This window comes from Telopea speciosissima, chromosome 1 (assembly GCF_018873765.1).
Source record: "Telopea speciosissima isolate NSW1024214 ecotype Mountain lineage chromosome 1, Tspe_v1, whole genome shotgun sequence".
Classification (NCBI taxonomy): Eukaryota; Viridiplantae; Streptophyta; class Magnoliopsida; order Proteales; family Proteaceae; genus Telopea; species Telopea speciosissima.
The window spans coordinates 22723326-22748146 of record NC_057916.1 but is presented as its reverse complement, the minus strand read 5'-3'; the positions used below and the strand labels follow the sequence as shown (position 1 = coordinate 22748146).

At 39.2% G+C, this 24821-nt stretch overlaps 1 protein-coding gene across 1 annotated transcript; it reads left to right on the top strand.

The window, feature by feature from the left end:
• The first annotated feature begins 1112 nt into the window (after positions 1-1112).
• LOC122648647 (putative serine/threonine-protein kinase) lies at positions 1113-24457 on the top strand. The gene is made up of 7 exons (XM_043841866.1): positions 1113-1349; positions 1472-1613; positions 13219-13331; positions 13528-13738; positions 14106-14343; positions 16884-17034; positions 23796-24457. Exons 2-7 carry the CDS (start codon positions 1529-1531, stop codon positions 24150-24152), a joined length of 1155 nt encoding a protein of 384 aa, XP_043697801.1. The 5' UTR covers positions 1113-1349; positions 1472-1528; the 3' UTR covers positions 24153-24457.
• The last annotated feature ends 364 nt before the right edge of the window (positions 24458-24821 follow it).

The window sequence follows — 24821 nt, the reverse complement described above, 5'->3', positions numbered from 1 at the left end:
CATACCCTTATTGTATGTGAATGCAACCACTAATCTCTCAATGCTTTATTTTGCCATTTTGCAATTTTTATTTGGATTGAAAATTTAGCATTGGATTTTCTTACCTATCTTTGGTCATTTTACCTCCACCTAACATGCCACGTAGGAGAAATAGATAAACCACCTAGCTACAAGCTTAGGTGGGTGGACCAACTAACCAACCTTTTGCGTTTTGCATAATCCTTTGAGGACAATAACTTCATAAACTATAGCCTTTTGTGTTTGCTAGATGATTAGGTTTTCAAAATTTTAATCTATAGGCTCTCAGCTTGGTTGCTATGAAAATTAAAGGGAAGAGTAATGAAATTAAATCAAAACTAAAATAAGGGGAAAAAATATAATTATACAATTATACATTTTTATTTTTTTATGTTTTTTGAAAATCTTAAATTGTGTAGCGCACATTGCCCTTGCGCTTTAACACAGGGGCGCATAAAATGATCGTCGTATCCCCTAAGAGTCTTAGGTGGGCTTCAATGGTTTTCTCCTATAGTTTCATGGTTTTTTTTTTTTTTTTTGGTAAAATAGTTTCATGGTATACTTCATTAATTTAATGCTCAAATGCAGAGAGAAAGGGCAAAATGACCGCCCACCTTCCATGAAATAGAATATTGACACCCATATAATGATGCTTCCACGCGAGTTTCCATTGGCCCCGCGAGCATATTCGCATGGTTATCATACTCAAACATAAGAATGCCCCAAGTTACAGTTCAGACACCAATTAAATAAAAAATCTCATTCAGATGCCCTGATGCAGAAGTTAGACCGTAGACGACATTTCGTCAGACGTCAATGGTGGGGCGTTGTTTGATTAGTTGAAGAGTCCTGAATCTCCTGATACCAAGGGATGTGGCGGGTGGAGAGAAGGTTATAAGGCACAGCCCTAGAGAGGAGAGAAAGAGAGAGAAAGAGAGAGAGAGAGAGAGAGAGAGAGAGAAACACACAAACGAAAACGTATTTGATTGACAGAGACGGCCACGGCTCAGTGGCTCACGGGAGTCATCAGTCATCCTTCCCTTTGCAGTAGTTCTTTACTTTTGTTGTCCAAATTTCTACTTTCAAACCTTAATTATCAGACTGTTCCCTTTGTCAACAGCTGCTAGACTTGCGAGATGGGCGCAATCAATAAACGTACACTTTGCCACGAGGAGTGCAAATTTAAAGTTTCTCTTCTTAAATTTGCTCTTCCCACTCAACTTCCTTTCTTCTCTCCTAATCGTCTTCTCTGTGATATATTGAATGAATCGTTCTCCTCACAGTTTGCTGCATTTGATGTTGAGCTTCCAGATCTAATTGATGCTACTACGGTTGGTAACTAGATTGAATTTTCAAGTTCATTTTAGTTTTAATTCTGCCTTCGTCTGCTCAGAATTTTTTGTTTTGTCCTTGGTTTTTGGGTTATTGTTGAGTTCTACTTGTAACTTGGTAGGTCTGGCGTCCAAGAAGATAGTTATCACCGGGTTTTTATAGACCTAATCAGATTGCGATGAACCTGTCCTGCTTCGGTGCATTAAAATTGAAATTGAAATCTCGTAAAGAGAAAAATATGGACGCTTCAACGCAGACAGAAGGTAAGAGACCGAATTAAACTTTTTTATTGTTTAATTATAGTGTCAAGGGAATGTAATGTTAGGTCGAGCTGAATGTAAAGATCCTGGACTGGTGGTACATGTGTTAAACAGAGTCTATTCACTTTTAACTGATTAATTATGCAATACAATGTCAATCAGCAGTTTCCTTGATGGCTATGATTCACGTGTTTCTCTTTAGATTAAGGATTTTCCTTGGTGGCTATGATTCGTGCGTTTCTCTATAGATTGAAATTCAGAGTCTTCCTCTCTATCCATAGAGTTCTCATGTCGGAGATTAAGTTGTCACCTTTCTATGTAGTTCATGCAATAGGCTATAAGTCACATCTCCGGATGATCAACGGTAATTTGCAAAGCGAGCTATTGTTTAGAGCAAAGCACCTTGACAATTCCAAAGCGTTTTTTGATCATTATATAATCAAATTTCTACTTGACCCATCCCGGACGGTGCCCTTTCTTGGCTCCTATTATCTCATAGTTGTGTGACTGTTCTCTATAAGGAATGCCATTTGCGTCTCTTCCAAATGCTCATTCTCATTTATAGTAGATTTCTACTTGACCCATTTTGGAGGGTGCCCTGATCTTGGTTGCTCTGGTCTCATATTTGTACGACTACACGCTATGAAAATGCTATTTTTCCTACCCATTCCGGAGGATGCCCTTTTCTTGGTGGTGGAGGGCCAGTTAGGAGAAGAGGGGAACTTGGTAGAAATAGAGTTGCAGGGGGGAAAGAGAAGAAATTGCAGAAGAAGAAGGGGGGGGGGGGGGTGCATACGCACACAGCCCTCAAGCTACTCAAACCATAAACTCAATTCATTCTTCAAATCTGTCTCTAACGATGGGGAATTACATCATATATAAAGAGAAATAAAAGACTCCTAAAAATAAAGACTAACTCTCTAACTAGAAAACTAATTCAAATAAGGAAACCAAGAAGAATTGGGAACCAAATATCCTATGTAGCTAACTTCTAAAATAAAGAGAATAAAATAAAAGACATTATTTCCCCAAATAACATAAATTTCAAAAACTCAATTTGGACCCGGTTCATCTCCATCTGGATACCCTACTGGGTTTGGGTCGGTCCAAGGTAGTGTATCTGCATCACTTGGTTCCTCTTGTCTCATAGTTGTATGATTGCATGCTATGAGGAATGCTTTTGCTCTCTCTCTCTCTCTCTCTCTCTCTCTCTATATATATATATATATATATATATATATATATATATATATATATATATCTCTGTGTGGGGGGGGGGGGTACGATTACACATCGACTTATCTACTAAATAATTAGATTATTACTTATATTAATACTTATTTATACTCTATATTTTACATTAGCATGATGATAGAGTACAAGACGTTGTTGAAGATTTCCTCGTGCAACTGCAGTACCTGAAAGTATTACCGAAGCCGAGATCCTAGAGACTCAAACCCAACCAACTCTAGAGTGTCTTTTATTTACGTTGTTGTTTTCTTATTTATCTTTTCTTTGCCTTTAATTTCAATTGCTTTATTAGGATTTATAGTTAGTTGCTATGATTTAGGAAGTTGCTTTATTTGGGTCTCTTATTTTAGTAGGTTTGGATTTGGGTTGTGATATGTACCCCAACCTCTCATGTATTGGAGATTATGATTGAATTATTGAAATTTCTTTCTTAGAGATACAAAAGCTCTTCTCTCACAGTTTGAGCTTGAGTTTGATCTGCTAAGTCCTACTGCAGATCTTCCCTTTGGAAGGAAGACGAAACGTCCTATTGTGTTTCTTTTCTCCAACCTCCATTGTTTTCCTTAGTTTTATTTGTTTTGGCAGTCTTATTTGTTGCAGCCAATTATGGACTGCATCAGTTGGTATCAAAGCCAAGGTTTTGGGACAAATTGTTGCAAGAAAAGCTGGAACATAGTGTGTGTGCAGCAGCCTGTTCTCAGCACCACCATACCCAAGTTGTTTTTTTTTGGGTGAATAAAGAATTTCATTACCAAAGAGAAAGAAACAACAGAGGCCCCAAAAGGGGGGTGGGTGGGGAGAGAAACAAAAAGACAAGCTAACATAGCCTCAAACAGAGGAGGAGGTCGGCTGGAGGGATGAGCAGGGCCGATCCCAGGAGACAACAATATGCCTGTTCTTTGGGGAATCAATAGAAAGGGAAGTTACGTTTGCGAGCTTTCCTTTGATGTCGAAGGAGATGGAGTCCCAAATCTGGCCAACAGTCCTAGAATTGGAATTCCATTTCCTAATGTTACGCCCTATCCAAATCTGGTTGATGGTAGCACAAAAAGCTAGTTTACCGACTATGTCGCATAACGAAGAGCACGAGAAAGTCATATCAATCCATAACTATTCCCTAGAGAAGGGAAGGATTCATACCCAAGTTGTTATGCCTCCTAAGATTCGATAGATGTCGTGTGCTCAAATGGGAGACTCAATTTCAGACCATATTGATGCAGTGACAAACCTTCTTCAGCAAAATAGAAGCCTTAACGCAGAAGGTTAGAGAGCTGCAAACTATGAGGCCAACAACAACATACAAATCTAATGCGGAGGAAAATTCCTTTGCAGCAGAACCACCTCCACCACCTCAGCCAAGACAAATGGGGAAACAAAGGCAACGCTAGACGTTGGGAAACTGGTCTCAAGACTGAAATCCCGGAGTTCCATGGTGGTTTGACTCTTGAGGATTACATGGACTGGTTGTTTGCAGTTGAGGAGGCCATCGAGTTTAAAGAAGTTCTAGAGGACTGCATTGTTTCCTTGGTTGCAACAAGATTTTATGGAGGTGTCGTAGCTTGGTGGTACCAGTTGAAGGTTACTCGCAGACGCCAAGGCAAGGAGAAAATCATATTGTGGGAGAAGACAAAGAAGTACATGAGTCTGAGTTTCTCCCTTACAACTATACTCGTTTACTTTATCAGCAATTACAAAACTTAAAACATGGTAGCGATAACATAGGTGATTATACAAAAAAATCCCATCAATTAATTGCCCGCAATGACTTGGTAGAGTCAAGAGAGCAGTTGATTGCCCAATATATAACAGGATTAAGATAGAATTTACAAGATGTCATGCTTTTATATGACTGTTCGTCCATATCTAAGCACACCAGTGTACAATGGTGCTTGAAAGACAGTTAGGGCGTGCCAGATAAGTGAGAAATGCCCCATATAGTGTTGCCAGACTTGCTGCAGGTGGTGCGCAAATTGGTGCACCAGTACAGAGGCCCATGCAATTTCAGACCCAGCCTACCCGGACTGCCCCTCAAACCTGAGCCATTGTACAAGCACAGAGCAATAATACTGGCTTGAAGTGTTTTAAGTGTGGGGAGATGGGACACAGGGCCACTGACTGTAAGAAAGGTAACCGGGAAGGAAAATATTTTTTTGTTGATGAGATTAATCATGTTGAAGATTTAAAGATAACACCTATGTTGATTATTTAGCCCCTCTTGTATTTGACTCTTATGATGGTGATGTTGAAAAGGAGGTGTTGTATGGAGATGTTGGTGAGGCCTTGATCACTAGAAAATTTTACTTGACACCTAAGGATGAAGTTGAAGATGATTAGTTGCGTAATATTATTTTCCATATTGCTTGTACTATTTGTGGTAAAGTGTCGTAAATGGTGATTGATAGTGGCTCTTGCGAGAATGTAGTATCAGATGAGGTAATCGCTAAGTTGGATTCAAAGACTCTAAAGCATCCTAATCCATATAGATTGGCCTAGCTTAAGAGGGGCACTAAAGTGCCTGTCAGTCAGAGGTTTCTAGTGCAGTTTTCCATCGGTTCAAGATATAAAGATCAAGCATAGTGTGATATTGTGCACATGGATGCTTGCCATTTGTTGGCAGACCATGGCAGTTTCGAGAAGTCACGCATGATGGGAAGACGAACACCTACTAATTTGTATTCAATGGAGTGAAGACCATTCTTTCTCCATCTAGAAGTATTGGACCTAAGCCGAAACCCGGGAGGGTACCAATCTTCTCATGTCATCTGGATTTGCTAGTGCTATTCAAGAGTTGGGAATTGTGTACGCACTGGTAAACAAGATGGAGGGAGAGGTTGGAGAGTTGTCAGAGATTGGTAGACCATTGGTGGAGGAATTTGCAGATGTGTTTCATGATGATTTATCACCAGGGTTAGTGCCTATGAGGGATAGACAACATTGTGTGGATCTAGTACCTGGTGCTAGCTTGCCTAAACGTTCTCATTATAGGATGAACCCTATTGAGAATGAAGAGCTGCAGAGACAGGTTTGAGGAGTTGTTAGACAAAGGGTTTATCAGAAACAACATGAACCCATGTGTTATCCCCGCATTGTTGACACCGAGGAAGGATGGAAGTTGGAGGATGTGTGTTGATAGTAGATTTATTAACAAGATCACAGTGGAGTACAGATTTCCCATTCCGAGGTTATATGACATGTTGGATCAACTAGCATTTGTGAAAGTGTTTTCGAAGCGTGATATAAAGTCGGGCTACTATCAGATTTGTATCTAACCAGGGGATGAATGGAAGACAGCCTCAAACCTGAGACGAACTCTATGAGTGGCTTGTGATGCTGTTTGGAACTTTCCAATGCCCCAAGCACGTTTATGTGGGTCATGAACCCATTCCTTGGACCTTTCATTGGCAAATATGTTTTGATTTTTTTTTATAATATACTTGTTTACAGGATTGATCTAAGGTTTAGGCAGTTATTGATTGGCCAGTATTGAAGACCTTGCATGATGCAAAGAGCTTTCATGGATTCGCTTCTTTTTACAGGAGGTTCATTCCCCACTTTAGTACTATTATGGCTCCATTCATTAACTGCATGAAGAAGGGAGTACACTCTGTGTTGACCTCTGAGGTAGAGCAGAGTGTTGAGGAGATCAAGGCTAGACTTTCAACAGCCCCTGTCCTAGCTCTGCTAGATTTTGAGCAACCCTTTGAGGTGGCTTGTGATGCGTCCAAGGTGGGGATCGGCGCTATATAGAGCCAAGGAGGTAGACCAATAGCATAGTACAGTGAGAAGTTGAGTGGTGCTAAGTTCAATTACTCCACCAGTCCACCTATGATGTCGAGTTTTTCACAATTGTGCTAACACTTCATCATTGGAGACACTACTTGGTGCACGAATAGTTTGTTTTGTATTCTGACCATGAAGCATCGAAGCACTCAGGCAGCCAGCAGAAATATTAGTGACAGACATGTTAAGTGCTCTAACTTTATACAGGAGTTCAGTTTTGTTTTGAAGCAAAAGTCAAGTGCTCAAAACAAAGTAGTAGAATAGTAGATGCCTGGAGTCACTGTGGAGTTTATTAATCACCTTGCATGCTGAGGGTGTAGATTTTGATGCCTTCCAAGATATGTTGCTTACAGACCCCTACTTTGCCAGCATTATGGAGGATGTTCAGGCAGGGAGACATAACGAGTTTATCCTTCATAATTGTTTTCTTTTTTCTGAGGATATCAGTTATTGTTATGTATGTCTCGAATTCTTGGACCCGTTTCGAAGAATGACCCGCTCCGACATTTTTGGTGGCAACCCGAATGGAACTTTTTCTGAGATCTGTGATGGTAGCAGAGGGCTTGGGCGAAGCCCCCGTGGTACGGTTCGACCCGACCCGATGGATCGACCCGGATCCGATGGAGGAGTATTTATGTTCCTTACCCGCTTTATTGTAAAGAGAGAGGAAGATTTTGGGGTTTTCGTTCTAGGGTTTCTGAGAGAGCAGCAGCAGTGATTTGGGTGTTCTTGAGAGTTTGCATTGTAATTTTTCTCCGTTTTACATAGTGAATCATCTTCGTCTTCGCCCGTGGATGTAGCACACCATACTGGTGTGTGAACCACGTTATATCTCTGTGTTCTTTTGCTTGATTCTTGTTTCTTTTCGTGATTTTGTTGGTGTTTGCTATAACAGTTATGTATGCCTGATTGTTGTTGGAGACTCAAGATTATGCGTGAGTTGCATAACGAAGGACACTTCAAGAGAGACAAAACCTTAAAGCTGATTTCAGATACATACTATTAACCCAAGATGAAGAAAGATATATGCCGATTTGTTGAGCAGTGTCACATTTGTCAGGTAGCTAAGGGAGTGGCTACTAATGCGGGATTGTATACACCTTTACTAGTACCTGAAGGACCATGGACCAACCTTACTATGGACTTTGTGTTAGGTTTACCCAGGACACAGAGGCATAGTATTAAATTTCATTTCGGAAGGCCATTTCTTGACCGAAATTTTGTCAAAAATTGTATTTTTTCTATGAGTTTTACTTGGCCATTTCTGGGTGTAAAATGCCGAAATGGCTGAAATAATCAAAATTTCGACAAAACAATGCATTTTTTAGACTAAAATTTCCGAAATGAGATGACCGAAATTTTCAAAATATTGCATTTTTTCATTTTGACAGAGCATCTCGTTTCGGCCTGGCCGAAATTTCGGCGAGATTTTAAACTATGCACAGAGGTCTTTTGGCTCAGTGTGTGATTGTTGACAGGTTCATTAAGATGGCACATTTCATAGTTTGCAGAAGGACTATGGATGCATCTCACATTGTTGGTTTGTTCATCAGGGAGATAATTAGGTTGCATGACATTCCACTCACTATAACTTCTGAGAGGGACATTAAGTTTGTTAGCCATTTTTGGCGAAGAATGTGGAGGCTGATGGGTACCAACCTTAACTTCAGCAGCGCCTACCACCCTCAGACTGATGGATAGGCCAAGGTGGTCAATAGGAGCCTTGGTGATTTTGTGAAACCCGGTCAAATTTCCGAATAAATTTGAACTTTTGGAACCTGTGTGATTTCAGGTTCTGGTTCAATATTTGGCCATGCTAGCCTCTAAGCTGTGGGCCGTCTTGATTAAGACATTCAGACCTATCTCATGACTCGTCTGTAAAGGCATTCCGATCAGCCAACTACCGTGGCCTTAAATGAGTCTGAGGTGTCTAACGGAAGACAACACATAAGCTTGGCATGCTGGTTTGATGGCCTGCGAAGCCTCTCTCTGTCTTAGGCCAAATCCCAGGTAAGAATCCAATTTTATATGTATATATGTTGTATTTTTAATTAATTAGTGTATTAGGGGCAGAATAGTAATTTTTACCTAGTGGGACCCCGCACCAGAGTTACCTGTGTCGGGTTTGCTGGCTGGACAGGCTGCAGGACCTCCCCCTTAATTAAACTCAATGTAAGTATAATTTAAAATATATTTATATAACGTTTTGTACGACCAAATAGGGTTAGAAGGGTATTTTAGTAAAATTGACTCTGTGGGACCCAGTTCCCCAGTGGGGAATGTAATTCCGGACAGTTACTCGTATCTGGATCATCCCTGATGTCGCATGACATCATTCTGTAGCTGGAATAAGGTAATAAATACAAAAGAATCAATTTTAGAAATAATTTATGACCAAAAGACGGTTCTGCCCCTTAGTGGTTAAGTATCCTATATATATATATATATAACTTCTCTTATACTATTTACAAATCACTTTACAAAGTTAGAGAAAACTGAAAATTCGTTCCAGCTTAGGAGAGAGAAAGAAAGAGGAAAAGAGAAGAGAAGAGGAGAGAAGTTGGGGCTACTCTTGAAAGCTTGGCTCCTTCATCCGATTTTGGACTTGAAACCTCCATTACAAGGCTGCCATCGTCCCTTCTTGCTGCTGATTTTAGGTAAGCTCTGAGAATCCCTGTTGTTTCCATCTCCTCCTCTAAATTTGATCTAATTTCAGCCTAGACTATGCCTAAATAGATTTCTGCCATTAAAGCTTTTAATCCAAGCTTAAACAGTGGAAGTTCCACCTAATTTCTTACTGTTATAGTGTTGTTTAGGTTCAGCTATGCCTGAATCTTCATGGCTGTACCTCTAATCAGCCCAATTGCTATTTCTAATGGCAAACCATAAACCCTAAGTCAACTAATTTAGGTTTAAATTATGAAATCCCTAAATTAGGAAGCCAAATATGAAATTGGAGCCCCAAATAGACTGACCCACCTTGAATTGGTGCTAAATCATCAAATTAGGGCCTTGCATGCAAGGATCTATGCAATTGGAGCAAAAACCCCAAATTCGGACATTGACCCGGATGTTGTTGCAGGCCTAGGGGCGGTTGACCGGCTCCCTGGAAGTCTGCATCCGGCTCCCCCATTTTTGTGCCCTTATGACCTAGACCCCTTGGGACTTGACCTTGGACCATCCCAGAACCTATTGCATGGTGTTTGGTATGTTGTTTAGGGCTGTTTCTACTGTTTTCTAGTCGGTTTGTTGGATTGTTGGTGGGTAACTGACCTAGAATTCCTTCTATAACTAATCTATAATATTCTTGTCTCATATTTAGGACTGTCGTGGTCTATACTTGCCTGCCTATACCTAGGTTAGCTACAACTACAGGTAAGGGGATTCGACCTTAATTTCTTGCGTGTTTATCACATTAATTTCAACTTTATGCTGAATGCCATGCTCATGCATCATTACCTCTATACCTGGAGCATGTAGTTTTCTAGCTTTTATTTAATGTATTAGACTGTATGTAAAATATGTTGCACAAAGACATACTGCATTGCATTTGCATTGATTATTTATATGATGTGAATTTATGATGATGGAATTCGGTAATTTACAACTCAGATCATGCTTGCCTCATCATGTTTAGACTGCACTGGGCTAGGTTGATATTCATTACCCAGTATTGCGCCCCTTACCAACAGAGGGAAAGGTGTTGGACAACCCGTGGCAGAGACCGATGTGTTAGTTCCGGGATGCCATCTTCTGTCCCATGTTAGCGGGTCCTTAATTTCGCTGTGGGAATAAATATGCAGGGTTGGTCATTTGGGGGTCTGTCGGGGTCCGATGTGTTAGTTCCGAAACTGACGGGTCCTCACCGTGGTAGAATGGTTTCGCTCGAGTGACCGAAGGGTTAGTTCCGGGACCGAGGTTAGCATCTACCACTAGTAGTAGTACTTATACCCCATGAGACTTAGTATCTGTGCTAGGAACATGTTAGTTTAGCACATGCATCATGGATTTATTGTGTTTGTATGCTTGTACCCCCCTTACTGGGCTCAGTTGAGAGCTCACCCCTGTGGATATCCTTATTTTTCAGGTGATTTAGTTACTTCTAATGTTGGATTTGCGGTGCTGGAGTTTGAAGTGCACGATACTTCGTGCGCATGTGATGATTGGGCAACCTTCTGATCTTGGCCTAATAGTCCAGACTACCTCCCCACTCTTTTATGCTTTATAAATGCTTTATATAGTTATAGAATAGTTTCTTGTATACTTTTACTCTGTGCTACCTTTGAGAACTGTATAGTTGTATTACAAGCCTTATCATTTATATAAATGAAATATCATTAAGACTTCTCTTACTAATGATGTTATCTCTATTAATTAAATTGTTTCCGCTGCCTCTGATTACTGTATCTGTGAGCAATGATTGTGAATAGGGTACTGCACTTGAGATCCTTGGGGATTGGTTGGATGTCAGAGACATCCCGCCACACTTGGCCCTTAATAACCGGGCCAGGGTGTGATAGATTTGTTGCGGACTTTAGTTGGAACAAATCCTAAGCAATGGGACCAAACACTTGCGCAAGCTGAGTTTGCTTGAACCGGTCCACGAACAGCTCTACCAGATTAGCCCTTTTGAGATCTTATATGGACATAATCCTCGATGTGTTTTAGACTTGGCACCTATTCCACAGCTGACTAGAAGAAGTGGTAAAGCTGAAGACATGGTAACTCGATTGCACAAAATTCATGAGCAAGTTCAGGCCAAGCTCTAAATCTTCCAATCAGCAATACAAAGCTTGTGCAGATCAGCGTTGCCGAAGAGTTGTGTCTGATGTTGGAAATTATGTGTGGGCAGTGCTAAGGACAGATTCCCGGCAGACAAGTATAGCAAACTGAGTCGAAGAAAAATTGGGCCTTGTGAGGTTGTAAAAAGGATCAATGACAATGCCTACCGGTTGAGATTCCCGAGTCACGTTCAAACACGTGATGTGTTTAATCTGAAGCACTTAGTTCCCTATCACGGAGATTCTTCCTCAGAAGATTCCAATCCGAGGACGGATTCTCTCCAACCCGAGGAGGATGATAGAGTACAAGACGTTGCTGAAGATTTCCTCAAGCAACTGCAACACCTGAAAGTATTGTGGAAGCTGAGATCCCAAAGGCCCAAACACAACCGACTCTAGGGCATTTTTTATTTACGCTGCTGTTTTCTTATTTATCTTTTATTTGCCTTAAAAAAATTTTTATATTAGGATTCTATTGTTAGTTGTTATGATTTAGGAAGTTGCTTTATTTGGGACTCTTATTTTAGTAGGTTTGGATATGGATTGTGAAATGTACTTCAACCTTTTGTGTATTGGGGATTATGATTGAACTATTGAAATTTCTTTCTCAGGGTTGCATAAACAAAAGCTTTTCTTTCAGGGTTTGAGCTTGAGTTTGATCTACAAAGTCCTACTGCAGATCTTCCCTTTGGATTGTTGGAAGGAAGACACAACGTCCTACTGTGTTTCTTTTCTCCAACCTCCATTGTTTTCCACTTTTCCTTTAGTTTTATTTGTTTTGGCAGTCTTATTTGTTGCAACAAATCTGCTTCACATAAGAACCTTTCTAAAGTGGAGTTTTGTTATAGAATTGGCAGTGGGCTTCCAGCTCAAGCCATGTTTTGGGGTTCTGGCATCAAAGGTTGTTTCTGCCGCATGGCAATGCCTGTTGTGCTCAAACTTTGCAGACATGTTGTGCATCTCATGTCCAATGAACTGAATTTTCGGTCCTAGCCAATGTGATTTGCAAATTCTTTGAAGTCAACTCTGAAGAACAATGACCATAGAAAAAACAAGGAGAAAGTCCCATGCGTTGCATGACATACCTTTTTTTTTTCTTTTATTTAAAGTTTGTGTACTTTTATCTTTAGGTTTAAACTGACGTAGCATCCTTAGCAGTAGAGTTTGTGGAAAGTACATTCTAAATCCAAGGTTACTGGAAGCTGTCATTAGTTGCAAACATGGTAGAACAGTGTAGCTGAAGTCTAGAATTTAGATCCTTATTAAAATTGGTCCTTTCTGTCCTCAATGAGCACAGTTAGTGTTGTTTTTTGTCTTCTCGCCCATCCAGATCAGTTTCACATGTGAAACCCCGATTAAAGAGTTTAAAGCAATTCCAAGTCTATGATTTCCGACACTTCTGAAAACAGGATTCATCTTTTGCTTTTGTTTCAACTTTCAATACTTCTCCTTGTCAATTTAGGATTATTTTATGTGTTGTCAAGAGTGTTTTCGAAGCCCAATTAGTTTCTTTGATTTAATTGAAGAATTTCAGGTCTATAAATGTAGCTGTATGTTAGGTCTCTATATTTATATGTATGTCAACTTAAAATTGTTTTTAAAATGTGTGAACAATAAAATTTTTATAATATTTTCTAGAATCTCTATGATGAAATGAAAAAATGGACAAATTTGAAATTCTAAATTCAAACAGTAAATTGTAAGCATTTTAGTGGTAGTTTATTGTTCATTATTTATAGTAACAGTTTCGCTACTGACATGTATGGGTGATATTTTATGCTTTTCTACATGGTTAGAGATTGCTACCAACAATGTTCAGCTGTTCTCCTATAAGTCATTGAGATCTGCAACAGGAAACTTTCATCCATCAAGCAGAGTAGGTGCAGGCGGTTTTGGTGTTGTCTATAGGGTGAGAGTTTGTTACTGTTCTCTTTTTATAATTTCCTTATTACTTAGTAATGAGAAAAGAGAACTCATTGACATATGGCCTAGAGGGCTTGTGATTTTGAGTGTGGATGTACCGTCGTTTTAGGGCTGTCTGACTGTGCATGCTCCTCGCAGCATCTGTTACTGTAGTTACCCAATTTTGTGCCTGTTGATTGCAGGGTGTTTTAAAGGATGGTACCCAGGTTGCGGTTAAGTCTCTGTCTGCAGAATCTAAACAAGGAACTCGTGAGTTCTTGACTGAGATTAACATGATATCTAATGTCAGACATCCAAACCTTGTTCAACTCATTGGGTGTTGTATAGAAGACAGTTATCGTATGCTGGTCTATGAGTATCTGGAGAACAGCAGCCTTGCAAGTGCTTTACTTGGTAATTATCAGATACAGGCATTTCATCTAAAAAGGATGACTTGTTTAGTTCAAGAAGTGACTTGTATAGTTCTAGAACTGTGACTGAGCTCCTGTCATTTTTTTAATTGTAACAAGAAACAAATTATGATGACCTTCTTGGCCTTTAATGCTGTCATTTATGCATGACAATGCCAGCCTTGTCTAAAATGACTCAGGTAAGTGACAGTAGCCAAAGAGAATTCAGCAAGATAATATCCTGTCTTATCATAGAACTGAAAAAATGTTTAAGCCGCTCAATCACGGAGTTGACTCACCCAAGACATGTTCTATATTTAGCTAAAGTATTCAACTGAAACTAAACTGCTGTTTGGCATCTGCCATTTCAGGTCCAAATAATAAACGAATATATCTGGATTGGTCTAAAAGAGCTGCCATCTGTATGGGTACAGTTCATGGTCTTTTGTTTCTTCACGAGGAAGCTGAACCACATATTGTCCATCGAGATATCAAGGCTAGTAATATACTTCTTGACAGAGACTTGCATCCTAAAATTGGAGACTTTGGGTTGGCTAAACTTTTCCCAGACAATGTCACTCATCTTAGCACACAAGTTGCAGGAACAATGTAAGCATCCCTTTATTTAAATGATACTGCCTTTTCTGTTTGTTGACCTATCTGAGCTATTTCCTGGTGGTGGAAATTTGTATTAAGATCTGGTTTAGGAGGGTTCCTGTGGAAACATACCCTGTTCACTCTCCGTTATGCAATTCTGCTAAACTGACTACTAGTTCTTTATATATAAACCATGGGCTGATCTTGATGGTCATCTGGTAATCCTAGGAGGTCTAACAAAGAATACTGGTACACAGCTGACATGCGAGGGACAAGAACCCATTATTTGATGGGTGCTTTTTTGGTGGACTGCCTACGCCAAGAAAATTCAATCAAATTCACATTCATTACCATGCAATCTATTGTATTCTTATGGAGCAGAAGAAAATTCAGTTGAGATCCCATAAAAAAGATCGAATGTATAGTTTCAATTATCACACACGTCTGGACTCTGAAGTTCGTAACAAGAGTAGGGCATAAGATTGAGTGATCAGATCTATGATTTGCTTGAACCCCATACCCATCTTATCTGGATTTTGGATCGTAAGCTTGATCCATTTTTCCAAATCCAGATCCAATCTAGGTTAAGCAGTTATAGTTGTAACTGTATCTGGATACAGACCTAGGTCCTAGGTTCAGGTTGAGGTTCTGTGCATGTGGTGTATATGAATGAATTAAGATAATGGTATCCTGGTTGGCCTGCTTAAGGAAGCCATGTTTTTGATAAAATGCTCGGAGACAAGAAGATGGCTGAAATGCAAGGGAAATGCTAATAAGAGGGGAAGTATATGATTGAGAACTGTATCCAATGGTTAGAATTTCTAAATCTCCATCCATGTGGAACAAACTAGGTGGTTGTCATGAAATGCTTCCTTAATGGTCCGTCATAAAGCCCTTTTGCCTAAGCTCTGGTCCATATAGAGGGCCCATTGGGATCTGCTTCCACTAGAGTAGAATTTCAATTTGGACTTGAATCTAGTGGTGAGTATTCAGATCTATGGATCTGATCAAGTTCTGACCCATCTTATGCCCTGAATTAGAGTTTTTTTCTTTATGGACATATCAACTGGGTTTTTGCATACACAAATGTTGGCATCATAAACTGTCATTTGGTCAACCCCAATGAATTAATCTGATTTTATCTAGATGTAACAATTTACAATGATGAGCTGTTTGGGAATTGTTTCATACTTTCATGTACTCCCTAAAAGCTTCCTTGGCTTATTTTTCTTAAGGGGAAAGTGACCATTTCTCTCTGGTGGACTAAGAGGATCCACTTGTTTGCAGTTATTCTGCTATTTTGGCTGCAAACTGGAATGAATTTCTTTCAATTTGAGTTCCCATAGCATTTGTATGCATGAAATGTGATTCTTTTGGATGGACTCATCTTGATCACTATGGTCCATGACTAATAAAGAAACTGAAACAAGGCCATTTTTGGTTAGTTTGAGATGAAATCATTTCTGCTAGATATTCATATATTGGTGGTGTTGTAAATTTGTCCTTTTTCATGCTAGCCTGCTAGGCAATAAGCCAACATGAAATCATTCACTGACAGCAACCAAAAATTTCCTAAGTTTTTATACATTTGAGTAATCCTAATTTCATTTGAATTCCATTTGCATGAAACACAACTTCAGCAGAATCAGTGGATGTCATGGTAATTATTTGTTACTAGATATGCATAGAACGTCAGGCTCAACCGGAAAATGGTCACTATGGTTTGACGAATTGGAATCGAATCGGGTGAATCCCCTGATTCGAACCAGAATCAACGAGCCCGATCCTGATTCCAGCTGATTCCTGCAACCCTCTTTTGAATTGCTCATATTTGAGCTTAATTTTTTGCCATTGTTTCCTTCATGTTGTCCATAAAACAGCAGAAAATTAATGAAACTTACCTCTGGCAGCAAGATCCCCAAGTTTATTGATGACAGAATTTGGAAAATCTGTGCTTCTTCACTATTTCTTTTTCTAGAGTTTCAACTGACTCCAGCAGATTCTAACCGATTCCGACCAGATCGGAATCAAATCAATGTGAACCAATTCCTTCCCCAATTCCTTTCTCTTGAGCCTAGATTGTCACTGTTAGATGCAAGTTTTATTCTACAAGTTCAATATTAGAAATGCCCCAAACGACTGACAAGTTTAGGTTCAATTTTTTATATTAAAAAAATGGGAAAAAGAACTCTGTCCGGGAGTGTGGCCTACACCAGCAGTCCCATGAGTCTATCTCTCTCCTCCCCATATGAAAAGACACCTTTGCCCCTTTGTTTTTAGGAGGAGAGAGATAGACACATGGGAGTGCTGGCGAAGGCCACACTCCCAGACAGAAAACAACTTCCCTAAAAAAATTTACATTTCTGCTTGCTTGCTTTCTTAAGAGCAGCACTTGCTCTTTAAAATCTGTTTTCCTTGCATCTTGCATGTATATTATGCTCTATTCATGTAATTCAATTAAGATGAACAGGGAATATTTGCACCCTAACAGTAAACCATTTAATTTTTTGCATCATCCTGCACTGACCTTTGAATTTCTGGTTTGTTTGTAGGGGTTATTTGGCTCCAGAGTATGCTTTGTTTGGACAGCTAACAAAAAAGGCTGATATCTACAGTTTAGGGGTGCTTCTACTTGAAATAATCAGTGGCAGAAGTAATACAAAGGCAGCATTTGGGGAGGATTTGACACTTCTTGTGGAATGGGTAGCTCTTCTACATCCTATTATCATAGTGGAGTTGTTAATGGACTAAAGCTCAAGTGTTTCTTTACCTTCCAAAAAGATAAAGGAAAATATCTAACAGAAATAATTTCATCTCATAGGATTGACTTGTGCAAAGAACAAACAAACAGCAGCCTCATAGGAAAATCAAATTGTTGGGTTGGGTATTTGTAGCAGTCCACTAACAGTGTCTGTGCAAGTTAGTTGACCTCTGAATAATTGAAAAAAAAATGTTGCTCATAGAATTATGGCAGAGTGGGAGAAGTGGGGTGGTGCTTCTGGAGTGTTGTCATATTTGCATCTCACAAAAACAAAGAAAATTCTTGTAGGACACTATCAGACGGGCAAATTGTGTTTATCCAAATGTGGGCCAACAAAGAGACAACACGTAAATGAAAGGACCGAGTTTCCATCCACCCACAGTGAAGGAGAATCCCTTCACCATGAGTCGTTATGGTAGTGGTATAGGCATCATCAGGGGGGAAGGGTACTTTTGACCTTTTTCTAGTAGGGGTTAATAATGACGGTAGGATTGTGGGTGAACCCTTCTTCACGGGAGAAGGAAAACTTTCCCCTAAACGAAATGAGTGTAGCTGAGATGAGGATGTTGAGATGAATGAGCGGAAAAACTAGGAAAGATAAAATAAGAATGAAAATGTTCGAGATGATTTAGAGTGGCTGGTAGGAGGTAAGTTGGTATGGGCATTTCCAATGGAGGCCATTGAGTGCAATGGGAGGAAGAGGGATATGATTCATACTCGAGGAAATAAAAGACTAAGGGGTAGACCGCAAATTACCAAGGAAGAAGTGGTGAGAAAAGATAGGAATAGCTTTGGATTGACTAGAGAAATGAATTTAAATTTTATTTCAGTTTGAATATTTCGGCCATGTGACCATGTGACCGAATTGTATTAGGTATCTGTTGCATACCGTTTATTCTGAAATTTCATGAATCTTTGGCTATTTCACGAAATTTTAGCTTTTCTCAAAGAACTAGACCAGCCCTATTTGGGTTTGTTTTATCCCTTCTGTTTGCCAAATTCATCTGGCCACTCCATGTTTGATCTGTCGCCTGCCGAGTTCTCTTGGTTTCCTTCCAGAGAGAAAAAAAAAAGAACAAAAATCAGAAAACAAGGACAAAGAACTAGAAAGGGAGGAGAGTCAGAAAAAGGCAGAAGCCTTGGAGGAGATGGAGAGGAGGTATAGGAAGAAAGGTGGAGATAAAAAGGAGAAGGGAAGAAGAAGAGGGGTGAAGATCCATACCTTTTGGGGACAATGGCAGCAACTGTGACAGAGAAGACCAGAGATCAGAGTCAGAGATGACACTTGCTCGGTCTTCACTCCTTTCCGTTTCAGTTATTTAACTCGTATTTAATGTGATCTAATCTTCAACCCAAAAATTTCTAATAAAGACTATTACAGACAGGATCGCAGAACAGAGAGCAGAACCATAATAGGAAAGAAATTCTGTAACTTCTGTGTAGTTAAATAGGCCTGAAACTTCAATCAATAGATCTGTTCTGCATGTAGAAGTTGTAGAACACGCCTGTAGAATCTGTTTTGATTCTGGTATCAGAATAGTTAATTTCTTAAGAGTCCTAATATCACTAGGATTAATGAAAACAATGGAAGAACTGAGTTAATCAATCAGAGTTCAGTAAATAAGATCAGAATCTCAATGAGTCAATAAATAGAAGCTGTTATGTGCAATCTGAGAGTAAAGTAAGCAGGATATCAAATGGATTTGGAACCAGCAAACAGGCCAGAAAAATAACTGAAAACAGAGTAGCCACACCGCATAAAATTGAGTAGATCTGACCTGTAGTTTCTGACAGAGGGATAGATAGAAAGATAGACAGACAGAAGGAAAACCAGGTTAGGCTTCTCACCTAAGCCCCACTTGGAATCCACCAAGTACACCACTGAATCCACAACAGCATCTACTGAATCTACAATAGCATAAGTTTCAGAAAACTGAAAGCTATATTATCGTAAATTCGTGTGTGTAAATGGCTGGCTACATAGATATATACATATGAACTCTGAAGATTTGACTCCTAACATGACTAGAAATAATCTAAACCAACTAGTAATCAAACTAGTTACTTAATTGGCCAATAAAAGACTTAAAACAACTCCTATTCTAACTAGGACTCCAACTTCAATTAATAAAGTAAATCTCATATTCCTAATTCTGACTCATATTATAGACACATTAACGTAGCCCATTACAATGAAAACCCATTGGACCAAAGGCCCATCATGTATAGAACCCAACCCAAAGCTTATTTCCACTAGTTTTGTTCTCTCTCTGATCCACAGTGTAGTATGGAATCTAGAGATCACAAAGGTTGGGACCACATTTAGAACCAGGATCTGATTGAAGGATTTGAAGAAAATTTAGAAATGAAACAAATTCCAGAAATTTAATGCAGTTTTCAGAAAATGGATTATTCTGGATTTATCATACGGCACCCAGAGTTTGAATTTATGAGCAAATATTTCCTGATTTCAGAAATTAAAAAGGAGAAGAAGAGATGGTAAAACAGAAGTTAAGAAGATGACTGAACCTTAAACACATTATATTTGAAGCTAAAAACTGAAACTTAAACACACAGAATTTCCAGAAACAGAGCACAGTGGTGAAATCTCAATATTTGGAGCTAAAAACTGAACCTTAAACACAGATTATAAGAGAAATAGGTATCATAAATTAAGATATCAATTTTGAAGTCAAATCAACAGGCAACCACTAGAGTGAGAGATGAAAGAAAAGCAAACTGTAATCTGGTTCAAAAACAGGAGTACTGCCAGGTAGTAGAAGAAGAAGAAATGAAGGAACAGGGAAAGAGAAGTTGGGGAAGCACACCTGGGAGAAGAGGACCAGATATGAACTGACAGAGGGTGGAGGAAAAGGGATAAGTCTTAAGTGACCTCCAACAAGAGCAATCAGTAACCATGACTTAAAAAAAAAAAACTTCTTCTAATGCAAAGCTGTGAATCGATGGAAAAAAAATATATATATATAGGCTCTTCAAAGAGAGAATATGACTCCAAAAGGATTCTTAAACAGTATCTAAAGCTGAAACTAAAACTCCTAGAAGCATCTATCAATAGCTAAATCTCTTACAATAAAAGAAATCTCAACGACAACATAACCTTATCCCAACTAAATGGAGTCGGCTGCAGGATCCTTTCTCTCCAGTCTACTCTATTCGAAGTCATACATGATACAAGGCCTAAGCTATGCATGTATTTCCTCATCACTTCTCCTAGGGTTATTTCAGGCCTGCCCCTAGCTCTTTTAGTTCCTTCGATCTGAACCAAATCACTCCTCCGTACTGAAGCATCCCAAGGCCTCCGTTGAACTTTGCCATGCCACCTCAAACGACTCTCTCGTAGCTTATCATGTATCAAAGCTACTTCCAACTCAGCTCTTACATGGTTATTCCTTGTTTTATCCTTCCTAGTTTTGTTACACATCCATCTGAACATCCTCAGCTCCACTACACTTAACATACAAGATGAGATTCGTTGATATATGCTTTTCGCTGGTGATTTTGTTTTGGTGGATGAGACAAAAGCAGAGATTAACGCAAAGTTTGAGTAGGACAGTTAATGAGGTGGTGAATATTGATGAGAGGGAAATTCTTCAAAGTGACTATTTTAGATATTTGGGCTCAATCGTAAATAAAGATGGTGATATAGAGGATGATATTGCCCAAAGAATTAAAATAGGATAGATGAACTAGAGAGGTGCATCTAGACCGTTGTGTGATTGGGGTATTCCTTCAAAACTTAAAGGAAAATTTTATGGGATCGTCATATGTCCGACTATGATATATGGTGCGGAATGTTGGACAGTTAAGAAGCGTTATATTGATAATCTGGTTAAATCATCCATGATTTGTATAAACAAATAAGAGCTTAAGGTTGATACTTGATGTAACCCAATTATAATTGGGAATTCTCTACCTTGACCCCCTACAGTTCTTATGTTAGCCACTACATCATCATACATATCTTTAATTATGTTCACATATTTACATGACACCCTTCTCTTCTCTAGTATATTCCAGATTAACTCTCTAGGGACTCTATCGTAGGCTTTTTCTAGGTAAGACCATCTAAACAGGTCATCCGAATGGGTGAAACTTGAGTTTTAGGTCAAAATTAGGGTTAAAGTTAGGTTTAGGTTAGGGTTGTCTTATATGGTAATGATAGGCAGGTCTAGGGAAGTCTAATGGTATAGGTTTTATGATGTTTGAGTGAATGGAAGTAGGTTAGATGAGTTGGACAGCAAGATAAGGTTATTTGAGACAATTCCTAATGGAGGTAGGAGAAGGGGATTCTAGGGTTTAGGGTGGTCGGGGTTTGATGAAACTTGGATCGAGTGTCAATAATGATGTAAGGGATGTATGCTGAAAGTTTGGTTTGAAACTGATGGACAGGTTTGAAGTTATGGAGGAATCCTAGTTAGGGTAGGAGTTTGGGTATTATGGTAAATAGGGTATTGGAACTAGAGTTAAGAGATATGATTAGGTTACTAATTTCAGAATTAACATGTCATGAAATCAACTACTTATTCTGAGCATGAAATCAGAATCGAGTATGGTTGAAGGTCTGAAACTGTGCTTTAATGGAGGTAGGGGCAGAATGGGAAATATGAGAAAATATTCAAATCAGGTCACAGGAATTAGGTTAGATTTGAATCACTTCCCAAATTAGGGTTAATAGAGGTATGGTGAAAATCTGAGTTCAATCGGATGGCTGGTTTGGTAGATCTCAAAAATCACCTTGTATGTGACCTTCTAGAAGGAAGAAGAATAGTTGCAGAACTTCTTACTTGTTGCAGGTTTAATGGAGGGGGATGGAAGGCTGGTTTAATGATCAGATTGGGATCGATGGAAGGAGGGTAGGTCTAGGTTAGAGGGTAAGAAATAAAAGGTGTAAATAGAAACTTTGAATCAAACTTACTGGTTTGAAGAACTCAAAGGCAGCAGTTTGAAAATTGAAGAAACCTCCCGATCTTCTCGATGCAAGGAGTCGCAGGAGTCCACCCACCCTATCCACCTTGAGATCCACAAGGATATACACTCACAAAGAGCAGCAGCAATGGCAGCAAGCATAAAACTAATTTTTATTTATCAAATTCGTATTCAATGCTGGCCTCCCTTACAAACTTATATAGAAGACTCAAAAATAGACTTAGACACTAAAAAGGAAAGGCCTAGCCCAATACTTAACCTATTAGCTAACTTAAATTGACTAGGAAACTGAAATAGACTCAAAATAGAGTCTTAATCCAGCCCAACTAAACAACTAAAAGAAAAACTAATAAAATCACTTAATTGAACCATTGGTTGAACCGGTTCAATTTAAAACACCAAATAAAAAGCTAAGTATGGGAGCTCATCCCGTATGCAACCTATTTACCCATATTTTAGGCCCATAAAAGTGGCCTATTACATTAGAAACCCATGGGATCAAAGGCCCAACATGTATGTAACCCAACTCTAGACTTATTCCTAATAAAAGAAGCCCAGTTTGGTGATAAATCTACATCACATTCTCTCTCCTCCCACATTAGAGGGGAAGATATGTCATTTCATAGGAAGGAGGAGAGAGATAGACATAGGGAGGCGCTAGCATACACTACTCAGCCTGGCAGCGTTCTTTATCCCATAAAATTACAAATTATAGACATACATTATGCGTATATAAATATATAATTGTACACTCATCTATTGACTGAGAAGTTAGACCAAAATTTTCGTACAAAATGTTCAATGTATCCGAACATTTCATTTCAGTCCTCGAACCGAAATGGGCAACTAGGATTTAAACGGAGTTGAAAAGCAAAGCAGGATCTGTGTTGCTGACACCAGTTAGTTGGAAAAAGGCTTAGTTGAGTTGAACCTTTGTATCCAATCTCCCTTCCGTTGAGGGGGGGGGGGGAGAAGTTGGGTTGAATCCAACAAAGTGCATACCATGCTTATGATTTGATAAGATTGTTTCTTTATGCTTCACTTTCTTTTTTGTTACTATTGAATTTTGTTATATTCACTCCATGATAATTATGTAACATACATGTTTAAAGGGCATACCCGGTGTACGAGACTCCACCACTGCAGGGTCTGGGGAGGGTAGATGTACGTAGTCTTACCCCTGCTTCGTGGAGAGGCTGTTTCCCGATTCAAACCCATGACCAACAGGTTGCAATGGAGCATCCTTACCATTGCACCGAAGCCCACCCCTTATGTATTATACGTGTTTGTAAATGCTTCTTTATCATTACAACTCTACTTGTCTTCTCTATTCTTATATATACTATAAAATTAGCATGTGTTACGGTGTTTTCTAATTTTGGACCTGCTATATTGCACCTCTGCATTTATATATTTATTTACTTTTTTTTCATTTTTCTATTTGGCTGAGTAAATGAGTTAAAACTACTAGAGACAGATATTTCTTTAAGGTATGAAACAAACTCTGCATTTTTGGGTTTGTTATGGTCAAGTGTGGAACTTCATATCAGTGTCGAGACCAAATGAACGTATCCATGTCTTTGTGCATGTACCAGTTATACATCCATGCATGTCATTTGTTGGCAAGATTTATTTTCTGCTTGATGAGATTTATGTTATTTTGACCAGTTAAGATCTGAATCATGAATTGTCCCTGTGTATGTAAGAGACATTTGAGTATTGTTTATGCTAATTAAATCTATGACTGATGTTACAGACATGGAAACTGAAACAGGAAGATAATCTGTTGAGCATAGTTGATCCAGAACTGATTGAGTTCCCAGAGGAAGAAGTGGTCCGCTTTATCAAGGTAGCACTGTTTTGTACCCAAGCTGCACCTCACCAGCGGCCCTCCATGACACAAGTGATGGAGATGCTCTCCAAAGAGATGAAACTCAACGTTGAGTCTCTAATTCCCCCTGGTGTTTACAAGGACCATGGTTCTCAATCCTCAGTCGGCAGTAGCTTGCAGGATTTGCCTTGGGCACAGAAAGGCAAACAATCAGTAAACCCTTTCATTACTTCCACTCATTTAGGTAGCTCTCTCACCATATCAAAGATGCAACCAAGGTGAGAGAGGTTAACTTTTGGTAGCTCTTCATTTTTGCCCTGTTTGGTTTCCCACGACACAGCATTTGTGTAAAGATTCTGATGCTATAATAGTGGAAGAGAGGAAAATTATTAGATCTGTAAATAATCGATTTTACAAGGGAGCTGATAATAGGGTTGACTGCTAGTGAGTTGATATCAAATTTCCACACAATCATGTCCCATGGATACACAGCTATAGATCTGAGATCTGTTGAGGGTTAAAATGTGCAACTCTTGTGTGAACTTTGAGATTGACGAGCAAATACTAGTACAGATTCTCTAGAAGGCTAAAATGGTTGTTTAGCATGTCTCATTGTGTAATTTTAAATTTGAAATGGACGGAAATTGCCCCTTACACTTTTCCTTTCGAAACCCAAGTCAAGGCCGAATGGTTATTGTTCCCTTTTTGTTCAATAAGACGCTACCACTTTTTTTTTTCCGGCCCATCTGGTTGCGAGGAAAGGGCAGTGGAATCAGTTTAAAAAAGAAAACAAAAGCTTTGGGGAAGTAGTTTTCTATCCAAGAGTGTGGCCTACGCAAGTGCTCCCATGAGTCTATCTCCCTCCCAATATGGGGAAGACACTTATGCCCCGTTGTTTTGAGAAGGAGAGAGAGACACACATGAGAGTGTTGGCGTAGGTCACTTCCAGAC